The 13,227-nt window shown below is 41.0% G+C and overlaps 1 protein-coding gene across 1 annotated transcript in view; it reads right to left on the bottom strand.

Annotated features, from left to right (window-relative positions):
• The window catches only part of grin2aa (glutamate receptor, ionotropic, N-methyl D-aspartate 2A, a), a 284,779-nt gene that overhangs the window by 55,604 nt on the left and 215,948 nt on the right, over positions 1-13,227 (bottom strand). Inside the window, exons 7-9 of the mRNA XM_060840947.1 lie at positions 12,073-12,198; positions 5,311-5,540; positions 1,272-1,432 (exon numbers count right to left, since the gene is read on the bottom strand). Of these exons, the coding sequence (XP_060696930.1) occupies positions 1,272-1,432; positions 5,311-5,540; positions 12,073-12,198 (517 nt within the window). The remainder of the gene's footprint in view (positions 1-1,271; positions 1,433-5,310; positions 5,541-12,072; positions 12,199-13,227) is intronic.

Below are 13,227 nucleotides of genomic sequence, written 5' to 3'. Positions count from 1 at the left end.
CCCACTGGAAACTTGTCGAGACTATTTAAACAACTTGACAATATCTAGCTGAAGATGCGAAGAGTCCAAGTACCAGAATCTGAAGTCCACTATTGCCTGTTTTTGTTTCTTTTTAATTGAGAGAATGAGACGGTTGAAGAGGTGGAGGGAAAATATGCCCTGTCCAACCTCTCTCCCCTTCACCTTACACCACCACCCGTCTGTCACTCTTACTCTGAGTCTGTTTCCTTCCCTCCATGCTTCCTCCAACCCTGGTCTGTTCTCCCTCAACCCTGGTCCATCCTCTTGGTGTCTTCCAAATTGCCAGTTAGCACAGTGACAGAGATATGCCTGCGAACACTTTTCAAAAAATCTCAGTCTCTAGCACAATTGCATGTGTCTTCTCGCTACAGCATACTGCACAAGTTCTTCTGTGTGAGCAAATGCAGCCAAACATAACTGTTGTACATGAAGCCATTTGTGGCACTAACCTTGTGCCAGGTCATTCTAGGAAATAGAAATTAATCTCACTGTGGCCTGCTCTTTCCCCGGTGCTCTCCAAGCCTGGGGTTAGATGTTTAATTTCTTTTTGAATGTTACAATTGAATTTCCTTGCACCACTCTATTAGGTCACACATTCAAGATCATTGCAACTCACCATGTGAACAAAGCTCCACATTTCTCCCATAATTTTTTCATCAATTATCTTAAATTTACCTGCTTGTCAGTGGAAACTTTCACAAAGTCAAAGAGTCACGCAACACAGATGAGGCCCTTTCACCCACTGACCTATCTACACTAATCTATTTTCCAGCACTTGGCTTATAGCTTTGAACATTATGACATTTCAAGTGCTCATCTGTTTACTTCTTAAAGGTTATTAGTTTCAAGGTTTAAAAGAAACAGCTCCTCCTTAATTAGTGAACCAAACCTTCTCAATTTTAAATGTCTCTTTTAAATCTCCACTTGGCCTTCTCTACTCTACAGCAGCTAACCCCAACTTCTCCAGTCCCTGCACACAACTACAATCTTTTGTCTTGATCGTCACCCTCACAAATCCTCTTTGCACTTTTTCCAAGGCTTTGTCATCTTTGCTAAGGCCTTTCCAGTGATTTAGAAATGCTTATCATGGTTTCTTTGCACATTGCATGTATAAATCAAAACTGAAGAACATTTTACAATCAGAAACCACATTAGGAAAAAGGCTATATAAAATTTAGTTTTGGACATGTTGAATTTGGGCTCCTGACCTTTGCTGTTGGATAAAGCAGTAGGTATTAGCTAATACTTACCCAGTCTTCAGGCTGACCAAGGCATCTTGTACTCCTTTCTGGTTGTACTTCGACATATAGGCATGCATATCAGGGTAATTATTTCGAATATTTCTCTCAGTGCTGCCATTCGGAACAGTGCCAAATCGAAAAGGTGGCGAATGATCATACGGCCTCTGAAACTATAAGAGACAGAAAAGCCACTGTGAATAGCTTTAGAATGATTCTCAAAACAATGGAATGGAATATTCTTTTTCATTCTCACAGTTTTAGCATTCCTGTAGTAATTAATAAGGGGCATAGAGGTCAAAGAGCATCAGTTTTTAGTTACGTACTGATGTGTAAAACATTGAAAGGTTTGTGTCTCCTAAACAGGCAGGTTAGACCCATGCCTTCTGTCAGAGAGAGCCAGACATTTTAATTGAACAATGTAACCAGATGATGAAGGGCGAAAGCATCCCTAAAGGATGTGTTTATAATCCCCTGCCGGCATGGAGCTTTATACCAATTGATTTTACCTAACATTCTGTTTTAAGGTGATAGCTTAAAACCTATTTTGGTACCTTACAACATTAAACCTTAGCCAGTTTACAAATGTTGGGTCCAAAAGTATAACTTCTAAAATCAAAGGAGAAAACCAATACAAACAACATATCAGTATATTAAGTATTAATAAAGTTCCTCTCCATATGTTGTTGCATCCTCTTCATGCCTTGAAGCTGTATCATTTTTTGATGAGTATAAATCAGATGGATTCTTATCAATGTTGTGGCTGTCTATCATAACGTTGTAAAATCAGCATTCAACTTGCTTCCTTACTTTCTCTCAGCATCTCAACTTTAGGTTTCAGATGATTTATAGTCAGACATATTTGGTTCAGTTACAGGCAGAACTTCAATTCACATAGCATAGACCAGGTTAATAGCAATCATTGTTCTTTTTATTATGAGTTCAGTTTCACAGGATGTGGGCATCACTGGCAATTGTTGCCCATCCCAAACTGCCCTTGAACTAAGTGTTTTGCTGAAAATTTCAGAGGGTGGTTACGAGTCAGTCACATTGCTGTGGGTCCAGTCACACATCGGCTAGACCAGGTAAGGATGATAGATTTCCTTCCCTAAATGCCATTAGAGAACCAAACAGTTTTTTGCAACAACTGAGACAGTTTCATGATCATTCCTACTGGGACTAGTTTTTAATCACAAATTTATTAATTGCTTTTAAGTATCATTCGCTGCAGTGGGGGGATTTGAACCTGTATTCCCAGAAACCCAGCCTTGGCCTGTTAGACTACTCATCCACTTATTGCAACAATTTACATGGATATGCATTCTTTTGAACTCACTCTTGCTTTTAATTTTGGCCACTGTGTATTGTTGAAACACCCCACCCCCAGATTCAGGTGCAAGAGAATATTTTCATCAGTGTTTTAAATTTGTATTTGATTCTTTGGAATGTTATTTCTTCTCTGTTTTTATTCTCTTTTAGATAATTCCACACTGCCCACTACTCCCTAACCAACAAGTTTAAGTCAACATCTTCAATGTGTTCAACTCAGAGCAAGAAAACACAGCAGAGGCATAAGGGTTCCTATTGGTCATTCTCCCATTCTCTGAATTCGCTTCCTCAACCCCCAAGTGCCAACTATATGGGTGACACTCCCTTAACGGCACAGAACTCATGGAGCAAGAACCTGTGGCATGAAATCTACCTTTGCTCCAGTGAATTAGAACGCAAGTGTAGCAACACAACTCCCTACATGTAATGGGAAAATTGTTTTAATTATCACTGGTATAGAATAGATTTCAGAAAGCCTTATTGGCTCAAATACATTTTTTTAAATAAGGGAAGTGCTACCATTGAGATATACTGCCTGCTGGGCCAGAGCAATTCATCATTGTCACTACAGGAAATTGCAGGCACTGCAACATCACAGACTGCATACCACGCAAGTACAATAGATAAGCTCGATCTGTTCATAACAATGCTTAAAATGGGTCAGGAATGTCAACATTCTACTGCTAAATGACTAGTTACACAAAGGTTGAAAAGAGAATTGCTGCATTCTCAACGATCAGCTGAAAGTGCTCTTCAAAAGCTGAAGTGACAAATGTTTTGATGTTCAATTTTAGACACACAGCGTCTGAAATGTTTTAAAAGTGGGCCAGTGGGCACAATGTCCTCATTCAGGGAATATCCAAAACCTAGCAAGGAGAATTTCAACATCATCTTCTGCATTGTTTTAGGGCAAGTTTTCTGGCAGGAAAATGACCCAAAATCTTACGATTTCAGTTTCCAATCCCAAATTGATTGTTCCCAATTCTATGCATTTATCATCCCTATCATCGTTTTCCTGTCCTTTTCTCCATGAAATCCAACTTTAACTGGTCAAACTGTAAATTGTAACGAGGGTCAGTAAAGCTGTCTTCACACTCACGCAGCACTCAGGATAACTTCGACTGGGAGCCAGAAGCCAGCATTCTGACTGGGACTGAGCATGACATACAGGTGAAAGATCCCTGACCTTCCAGCTTCATGAAGAATTGCACAAGTGATTTCTGAAACCTGCGTTCTACATCCATACACCTGGACTTATATTTTTAAAGTGAGAGAGGAAAGATTTTAAAAAAGACATGGCAGGCAATTCTTTTGAATGGTTCGTGTGTGGAATGAATTTCCAGAGGAAGTGGTAGAGGCAGCTTCAGTTACAACATTTAAAAGACGTTTAGATAAGTAGATGACCAGAAAATGTTTGGAGGGATAGACGTCAAGTGCAATCAGGTGGGACTAGTTTAGTTTGGAATTATGGTCAGCATGGCCAGTTGGACTGAAGGGTCTGTTTCTATGCTGTATGACTCTGTGATTCTAATATTCTTACTGTTTCTAAAGTGTGAGACCAGTGAAAGAATTTATTCCCATCCTCTGAGCATCAAAAAGCCTTTGACTTTCCCGTTGGATTATCTTTTCTGCTCACTCTCTGACCCAAAAGTGTTACCTCTTCCACACTTATTTGCAAGGAGACTTAAAAACAGTTTCCTGGGCTGAAGATAGTGGAAGCTGTTAAAAATATTCAACTGAATGGAAACATGCAGCTGTACAGGGCATTGGTTAGGCCACTGTTGGAATATTGCATGCAATTCTGGTCTCCTTCTATTGGAAAGATGTTGTGAAACTTGAAAGGGCTCAGAAAAGATTTACAAGGATGTTGTCAGGGTTGGAGGATTTGAGCTATAGGGAGAGGCTGAACAGGCTGGAGCTGTTTTCCCTGGAGCGTCGGAAGCTGAGAGGTGACCTTATAGAGGTTTGCAAAATTATGAGGGGCATGGAAAGAATAAATAGACAAAGTCTTTTCCCTGGGATTGGGGAGTCCAGAACTCAAGGGCATAGGTTTAGGGTGAGAGGGGAAAGATATAAAAGAGACCTAAGGGGCAACTTTTTCACACAGAGGGTGGTACGTGTATGGAATGAGCTGCCAGAGGAAGTGGTAGAGGCTGGTAAAACTGCAACATTTAAGAGGTATTTGGATGGGTATATGAATAGGAAGGGTTTGAAGGCATATGGGCCAGGTGTTGGCAGATGGGACTAGATCGGGTTGGGATATCTGGTCGGCATGGACGGGTTGGACCTAAGGGTCTGTTTCCATGCTGTACATCTCTATGACTCTATAAGGAATTCATTGTCTCCAGTATCATTTACTTTTGTCTGGGGTCCTATTAAATGCCTCAATCAGGAATTGTCCCATTTATGCCCCCTTATTATGTAGCTGCAAATGCAGGATTTGTCCTCCCTCACCTCTTATCCCTCTCACCATCAGAATACCTCTCAGCTGCTGAAAGACGAAGAAATCCAATCCTAACCCAAGGTTTGCCTCATTTTTCAGGTCCCATTTGTCACTCTGCTGTACTCACAACAAAAAATATACTGCAGAAATGTTATCAGAATTTTATAGCCAGTAACAAATCAACTCTAAACATTTAAGGATATGCTTTGACACTCAGTGGTGGACTTGAGCGATTGTTAGTGGAAGACTACACCAACAAGTAATGAAAGCAATGATTACCTTTTTATCACTGAGTCCAGTCACTTGGTCCACAAACTCCTCCTGGATCATAAAAGCAGCCAGATTGGCAGTATAACTGGCCAGAAATATCACCGCAAAGAACGCCCATACTGAGACAATTATTTTACTCGTCGTTCCTCTCGGATTCTCTACAGGCACAGAATTGTTGAAGACTAAGCCCCAAAGGAGCCATATTGCTTTGCCAATTGTGAATGATGGACCATGCAGAGCTGCAAATAAAGATCAAAGTACATGAAAACATGCTTTCCACAAAGCGAGAATCTTCCAAATAAGGCTTCACAAAACACTCAGTAAGATGGTGTGCTTCAAGAGTAAAACTTTCTTTTGCCATTGCTTCAAAATCCACCTTCGTTCCAACTTATTGTCTCATGCTGTTCTTTCAGAAGCCTTGACCTTTATACTTACGAAGCCTGAAGAAGGGCTTAGGCCCAAAACGTCGATTCTCCTGCTCCTCAGATGCTGCCTGACCTGTTGTGCTTTTCCAGCACTACACTCTCGACTCTGATCTCCAGCATCTGCAGTCCTCACTTTCTCCCATTATCCTTAAAGAAGGGGGCAGCTTCACAGCTAAGTTTGGTCACAGATATATATTACACTGAATTTTCATTGTCTGTAGCTCCCTGCTTAAATCTATTTGAAAGAGTTATTCACTTTAAGCAGGTCCTAGGTGTCATTTTCTTGAATGGAAGTATTTCACACTGAGTTCTCACTGCAGTCTATAATAATTCCTTGATAAGTAAAAAACTTCATTTTGGAGACAACTTCTTGTTTACTAGTGTCAGTGATGAATGAATAGCATAAAGAGTTTTTATTTTCTCAGTCCCTTAATAAGAAAATATATGAAGTGCAGCTAATGGAAAACTGCACAGGTGATTGTAAAACCCAAGATAAATCACAGGCAGGGCAACAACAATGTACACAGCAGAAATGGAATCTTCCTGAGAAAGCAAATGAACGAATGCTGAACAGGTTGGAAATAAAATGTTACAACATGATCTTTGAAGAATGTGGATGCAACATAGAAACATAGCAAATAACAGCCGCCGTTTATACGGTCCTTCAAGTCTGTTATATCATTAAATATGATCATGGCTAATCATCCAACTCAGTACTCTGTTCCTGATTTTGTCCCATATCCTTTAATCCCTTTAGACCTAACTCCTTCTTGAAAATATTCAATGTTTTGGCCTTAACCACTTTCTATGGCAGAGAATTACATAGGTTCACCACTCTCTGGGTGAAGACATTTCTCCTCATTGATAGCATCAGGAGCCAGGAATTGCCTCAGTTTCTGAAATATTCTCCGCAATGTATCAAAGCTGGAAAGAGAAAAGCAGGAAGAAGAAACACCAGCAGTTGGAGGAATGAACAAAGGCAGTAGAGGTTTGGATATGTTCATAATGCCCAGGATCATAATGAAGATGTGCTTTACACTGGAAAACAGCTATCATCATGTCACCTGCCACTTCAGAACACAGGTAGAGCTTACATGTTCACTACCAACTATAGTTTCACTCCAAATCGGTCTTAAATATCAGGAATTATGTTTCCACAAATGTCTGCTTCCTTGACCAAATGTCTGCTTCAATGCACTGGCATCACTGGCTGAACCAATCATTTCTCTCCCTGCTCTTTCTCAGAATTCACAGAATCACGGAATTGGTACAGCACAGAAGTCCATTCAGGTGTCTGTGTTTGGACAGGCTCTCCAAATGAACATCTCTCCTCATGACCCATTCTCCTGTTTTTTTCCCCATTATCCTGCACATTCTTCCATCCAAATAACAGTCGAATTCTCTTCTGAATTCTCTTCTAGTGATTGAACCTGTCTCCACTCAGACAGTGCATTCCGGACACTAACCACTTGTATGAAAACCTTTTTCCTCATGCCACATTTTCTCTGCCTAGACCTATCATGATTTTGAATACTTCTATCAGTTCACCTTGCGGGCCCTCTATTCACCAAAGAGAACAGTCCCAGCCCACACCAATCTATCTTCATATTGAAATTACTCTTCGCTGGAACAGTTATCACAAACCTGTGGTTTCGTCTTCAACCTTCTTTCTACTTACTCTATGGTCTCTTTCTCTCTGCTCTTAGAAGAACAGTAGATATAAAGTGAGGAGGAAGTGTAATAGAGAAGACCTGAAGAATTATTTTTTCACTGAGGGCAATGGAAATGTGGAAAGTTCTGCCTGAAAGGGTGGTGGAGGCAGATACTCTTTCATCATTTAAGAGGCATCTGGGTGAGCACTGAAAATGCCAGGGCACAGTAGGCAATGGGCCAAGTAAATGGGATTAGTGCAGTTTGGTGTTTGTTGGTCAGCGTAGAGATGGTGGGCCAAAGGGCCTGTTTCTATGCAGTATGACTCTGTGAATCTATGACTCTCTCTGACACAGTGACAGAGAATAAACAAACAAAAGGGAAAAAAATAAAGAAAATCTCTTTGGATTTGAAATTCTTTGGGACTTGCTGAGGTGGAGCAAGGGATTCTTTAAATGCAAGTCCATTCTCAGAACTGCCAATTGTTAGGGCATGATCTTATCATTCAGCCATTACTTTAGTGCCTATGTACAATTTCATTAATTGTCACTAGGAGAAATGGATGCCTCAGAAGCAGTTACGAGAGGGTGAGCATGTAATGGAGCCATCTTTGGTGTCTACTGAAGTTTTAAACATCAGGAACACCCACAGCTCATCACTGCAGAGGGGAATGGTCATCACACAGGCTGCCCCTTTTTATATTCATGTGATTAATAGTGACTCGAGTGAGTTGACAGACTACTGGCCTCCAGCTTGCCAGTGGGAGATTGCCCTGTAATTATTGCTGGTCTCCCAATTCAATGCAGAGGCTGCTCTCAGTACATAGGGTGGCTAAGAAGGCATTTAACGTGTTTGCATTCATTGGTCATACTTTTGAGTATAGGAGCTGGAATGCCATCTTGAGTTTGTAAAGAACATCAGTGAAGTCCCTCTGGAGTACTGTGTGCAGTTCTGGTTGCCCTGTTTTATTGGAAGGATATTAAACTGGAGAGGGTTAAAAACAGATTTTCCAAGATATTGCTGGGAATGGAGGGTTTGAGTTATAAGGAGAGGCTGGATAGGCTGGGACATCTTTCCATTGGGGCGTAGGAGATTGAGGAGTGACCTTATAGAGGATTATAAAATCATGAAGGGTATAGATAAGGTAAACGGCAGGAGTCTTTTCTCTCAGGTAGAAGATTTCAAGACTAGGGACCATATTTTTATGGTGAGAAGGGAAATATTTTAAAAAGACGAGGGACAGTTTTTTCATACAGAGAGTAGTTCGTGTGTGGAATGAACTTCCAGAGGAAGTGGTGGAAGTGGGTACAGTTACAACATTTAAAAGGTATTTGGATAAGGACATGAATAAGAAATGTTTGGAGGGATATGGGCCAAGTGCAAGGAGGTGGAGCGAGTTTAGTTTGGAAACGTGGTTGGCATAAAAATCAGACCAAAGGGTGTGTTTCTGTGCTATATGACTCTGTGATTCTATAACAGTTGTGAGTTCTGACAAAGGGTGACAGGATTCAAAACATTAATTGGTTTTCTCTCTCTCCAGAGATGCTGCCAGACTTCCTGAGTTTCACCACCACTTTCTGTGTTTGTTCCAGATTTCCTGCATCCACAGTTTTTTTGTGTTATTTTAGTCCTTTGAAAAAACTGCATTTCCCTAAGAGTACAAATATTTTATTACCAAGCCAGATGGCTGCTTGACATACAAGGCAATTGTTGGCAGCATCGGGCTAATTTCACTTAGAACATTATCAAGAAACCGTTCAGAATAATGCTCGATATCCTCTGCATAAGACATACCAGGATTTGGAAATGACAGGCTTCACTATGTTTGGATAATAATTTCAGCAGTAGTTTGCAAAATAAATGTATAATTTGCAGCTCAGATTACTGGTTGCTTCTTTTTAATCGGATAAAGAGATGATTCTGTCCTTCTCAAGGTCTGGATATCTCAAAGCATTTTAATTAAGTATTCTTGAAATGTCGTTACCACCATGATGTAGGAAAATACCCAAGATTTCACAAGCAGTAGTGTGTTAATGACTGGCTAATCTGTGCTTTTCAATGAGGGCTAATAATTTGCCAGAGCACTAGAAGGAGTAAGGAAGTCTTACGGCAACTGTGCAAGGTGTTGGTGAGACCACATCTGGAAAACTATGAGCAGTTTTGGTCCACTTATCTAAGGAAAGACATCAATTCATTGGACGCAGTTCAGAGGAGGTTCACAAGGATGATCCCCGTGAATAAAGACTAAACAGGTTGGGACTCTATCCAACTGGAATGTAGAAGAATAAAAGTTAATCTCATTAAAATATGTATGTCATTCTTAAGGTATGTGACAGGTTAAATGTGGGGATGTTTCCTCCACGTGAGAATCTAGGACCAGAGGGCATAGTCTCAGGACAAAGGACACTAATTTCAGACTGAGATGTGGAGGAATTTATTCTGTCAGTGGTTTGTGAGTCTTGGAAGTCCTTAATTCAAATACATGTGGATATATGTTCCTTATTTCTATTTAAGGCTGAGATAGCTGGGTCCTTGATCAGAGTGGGGAATCAAAGGTTAAGCAGGCAAGAGAAAATGAGGAGTGTTGGATTAGCCATGACCGTATTGAATGGTGGAGGAGGGTTGAGGGGCAGAATGGCCTATTGTTCTTTATTTAACATCTTACACTGAATGTGAAAAGAACACGGATTAGCACTGGGAAATTGGATTGGTAGAGGTGAAGCCATGGGCAAATGCATCTGGACAGTAGTAACAGGATAAGTCAGAGTCAGCATGGATTTAGGAAGGGGAAATCATGCTTGACTAATCTTCTGGAATTTTTTGAGGATGTAACTCTGAAGATGGACGAGGGAGATCCAGTAGAAGTAGTGTACCTGGACTTTCAGAAAGCTTTTGATAAAGTCCCACTTAGGAGGTTAGTGAGCAAAATTAGGGCACATGGTATTGGGGGCAAAGTACTAACATGGATTGAAAGTTGGTTAGCTGACAGGAAACAAAGAGTAGTGACAAACGGCTCCATTTCGGAATGGCAGGCAGTGATCAGTGGGGTACCACAGGGATCAGTGCTGGGACCGCAGCTTTTTTCAATATATGTTAATGATATAAAAGATGGTATTAGTAATAACATTAGCAAATTTGCTGATGATACTAAGCTGGGTGGCAGGGTGAAATGTGAGGAGGATGTTAGGAGATTACAGAGTGACCTAGACAGGTTATATGAGTGGCCAGATGCATGGTAGATGCAGTTTAATGTGGATAAATGTATGGTTATCCACTTTGGTGGCAAGAACAGGAAAGCAGATTACTACCTCAATGGAATCAATTTAGGTAATGGGGCAGTACAAAGAGATCTGGGTGTTCTTGTACACCAGTCAATGAAGGTAAGCATGCAGGTACAGCAGGTAGTGAAGAAGGCTAATAGTATGCTGGCCTTCATAACAAGAGGGATTGAATATAGAAGCAAAGAGGTTCTTCTGCAGCTGTACAGGAGTCTGGTGAGACCACACCTGGAGTACTGTGTGCAGTTCTGGTCTCCAAATTTGAGGAAAGACATTCTGGCTATTGAGGGAGTGCACTGTAGGTTCACGAGGTCAACTCCTGGAATGGCGGGACTACCTTACGCTGAAAGACTGGAGCGACTGGGCTTGTATACCCTTGAGTTTAGAAGACTGAGAGGGGATCTGATTGAGACATATAAGATTATTAAAGGATTGGATACTCTGGAGGCAGGAAACATGTTTCCGCTGATGGTTGAGTGCTGAACCAGAGGACACAGCTTAAAAGTATGGGGTAGACCATTTAGGACAGAGATGAGGAGAAACTTCTTCACCCAGAAAGTGGTAGCTGTGTGGAATGCTCTGCCCCAGAGGGCAGTGGAGGCTCAGTCTCTGGATTCATTTAAGAAAGAGTTGGATAGAGCTCTCAAGGATTGTGGAATCAAGGGTTATGGAGATAAGGCAGGAACAGGATACTGATTAAGGATGATCAGCCATGATCATATTGAATGGTGGTGCAGGCTCGAAGGGCAGAATGGCCTACTCCTGCACCTATTGTCTATTGTCTATTTATAATTATGGATATTCTTGCAAATTGTAATAAACCAAAGAACTACAGATGTTGGAGATCTGAAAGAAAACAACAATAGAAATGGCTGGAGAAACTCAGCGGGCCTGCTGGCATTTGTGGAGAGCAAACAGAGTTAACATTTTAAGTTCAGTTCTGACTGGACTTGGTTTTCTCTTCACAAATGCTGCCAGACCTGCTGAGTTTCTCCCGCCATTTTCACTCTTGCAGATTGCCATTTACTGCAAGATGAAAAGCTTCAATAAAATGCATCTTTTTTGAACAATATTTCAAGGGTACTTCACTATATTAAAAAAAAAGCATGCTGTGGTTGTGAATGATGCTTTATAAATTGCAAGTAATTGTTTTCTTTAGTTCATGTTTTTGAAGACAGAAGAACTGTGCTACGTCCCTGCAGCAGAAGACAGATCTCATGTTGTGAATTACTATCAGCTTTCTTCCACCCAATCCAAGTGTTCTGCTAGGCATAGAATTAATAATCAATGCTACCCGAAAATCTAAGGATCAGCACCTACTATGTAATTTGTAATGCACTGCAACATGAGGAAATGTAGTCATTTTCACAGTTTTATACCAAGGAAGAAAAGAAACAAGATAAAAGTATTCAGCTTACCTTTGCCTTTTGCCAAATTCCTGTTGTACCCTACTGGGCTGAAGTACTCAAATGCAAAAACTGCAATAGCAGACACAATGAGCAGTGTGACAAACATCATGACCCACACAGCAGCACTAAAGGGCTCTGGAAGAAAGCAGAGATAAAGCCTGAAGTAATTCCATAAATCATTCATTGAAAACAAATTCAAGAACACATCGTAAGGAAAACCATTGGCCCCTATAGCGTTGGCCGCATGGTGGCACAGTGGTTAGCACTGCTGCCTCACAGCGCCAGAGACCTGGGTTCAATTCCCGACTCAGGCGACTGACTGTGTGGAGTTTGCACGCTCTCCCCGTGTCTGCGTGGGTTTCCTCCGGGTGCTCCGGTTTCCTCCCACAATCACAAAGATGTGCGGGTCAGGTGAATTGGCCATGCTAAATTGTCCATAGTGTTAGGTAAGGGGTAAATGTAGGGGTATGGGTGGGTTGCGCTTCGGCAGGTCGGTGTGGACTTGTTGGGCCGAAGGGCCTGTTTCCACATTGTAAGTAATCTAATCCTGTGGATGGCAACATACTGTTTAAAAATATATTGCCGTCCAAATTGACTGTAGCTTAGTGGAATCCATTGGGAAAATGTTTACTTAAGGTAAGACTTTGTTTGCTCAAATGTAAAATGGAGAAGGCATATAGGATTGAACATGATGGTTTAACAAAAGGAAGCATCTCTAACATTACACCAGCAAGACATCCTTTGGATCGAGGAATAGGAAAAATGGGAAGTCACGAACAAATTTCGTATGACCAAGTTTCTTCTGTTGAATGGCAGGCTTTGAACCTCCACTGTGAGACTGGTCCTTGCTAAACTGATTCAAAATGAGCCAAAGCCTTTGTTCAGCCAACCATCATCACTAGGGTCTCAGTGCAAACCCCTTATTCATGTGTGGAGAGAGATAGACTATGCTGCACATTTCCAAGGAGTGAGACTGAGTGGCAAATTAATTACTTTAAACTCAACAAATTGGGAGGCTAACACTTTGCTTCAGGGATTTGCATCTGCTAAATAATAATAATTTCAATGCATACTGTACTACTTCACAACAATATACAGGCCTTTTTTTTTAATGAACAATCTATCTTCGGGCTCTATGTCCAACTGTTTTTTTCTTCTCTCTCT

This window comes from Hemiscyllium ocellatum, chromosome 20, assembly GCF_020745735.1.
Source record: "Hemiscyllium ocellatum isolate sHemOce1 chromosome 20, sHemOce1.pat.X.cur, whole genome shotgun sequence".
Classification (NCBI taxonomy): domain Eukaryota; kingdom Metazoa; phylum Chordata; class Chondrichthyes; order Orectolobiformes; family Hemiscylliidae; genus Hemiscyllium; species Hemiscyllium ocellatum.
Note: the sequence above shows the minus strand (reverse complement) of the source record. Positions and strands in the feature narration are given on the sequence as shown.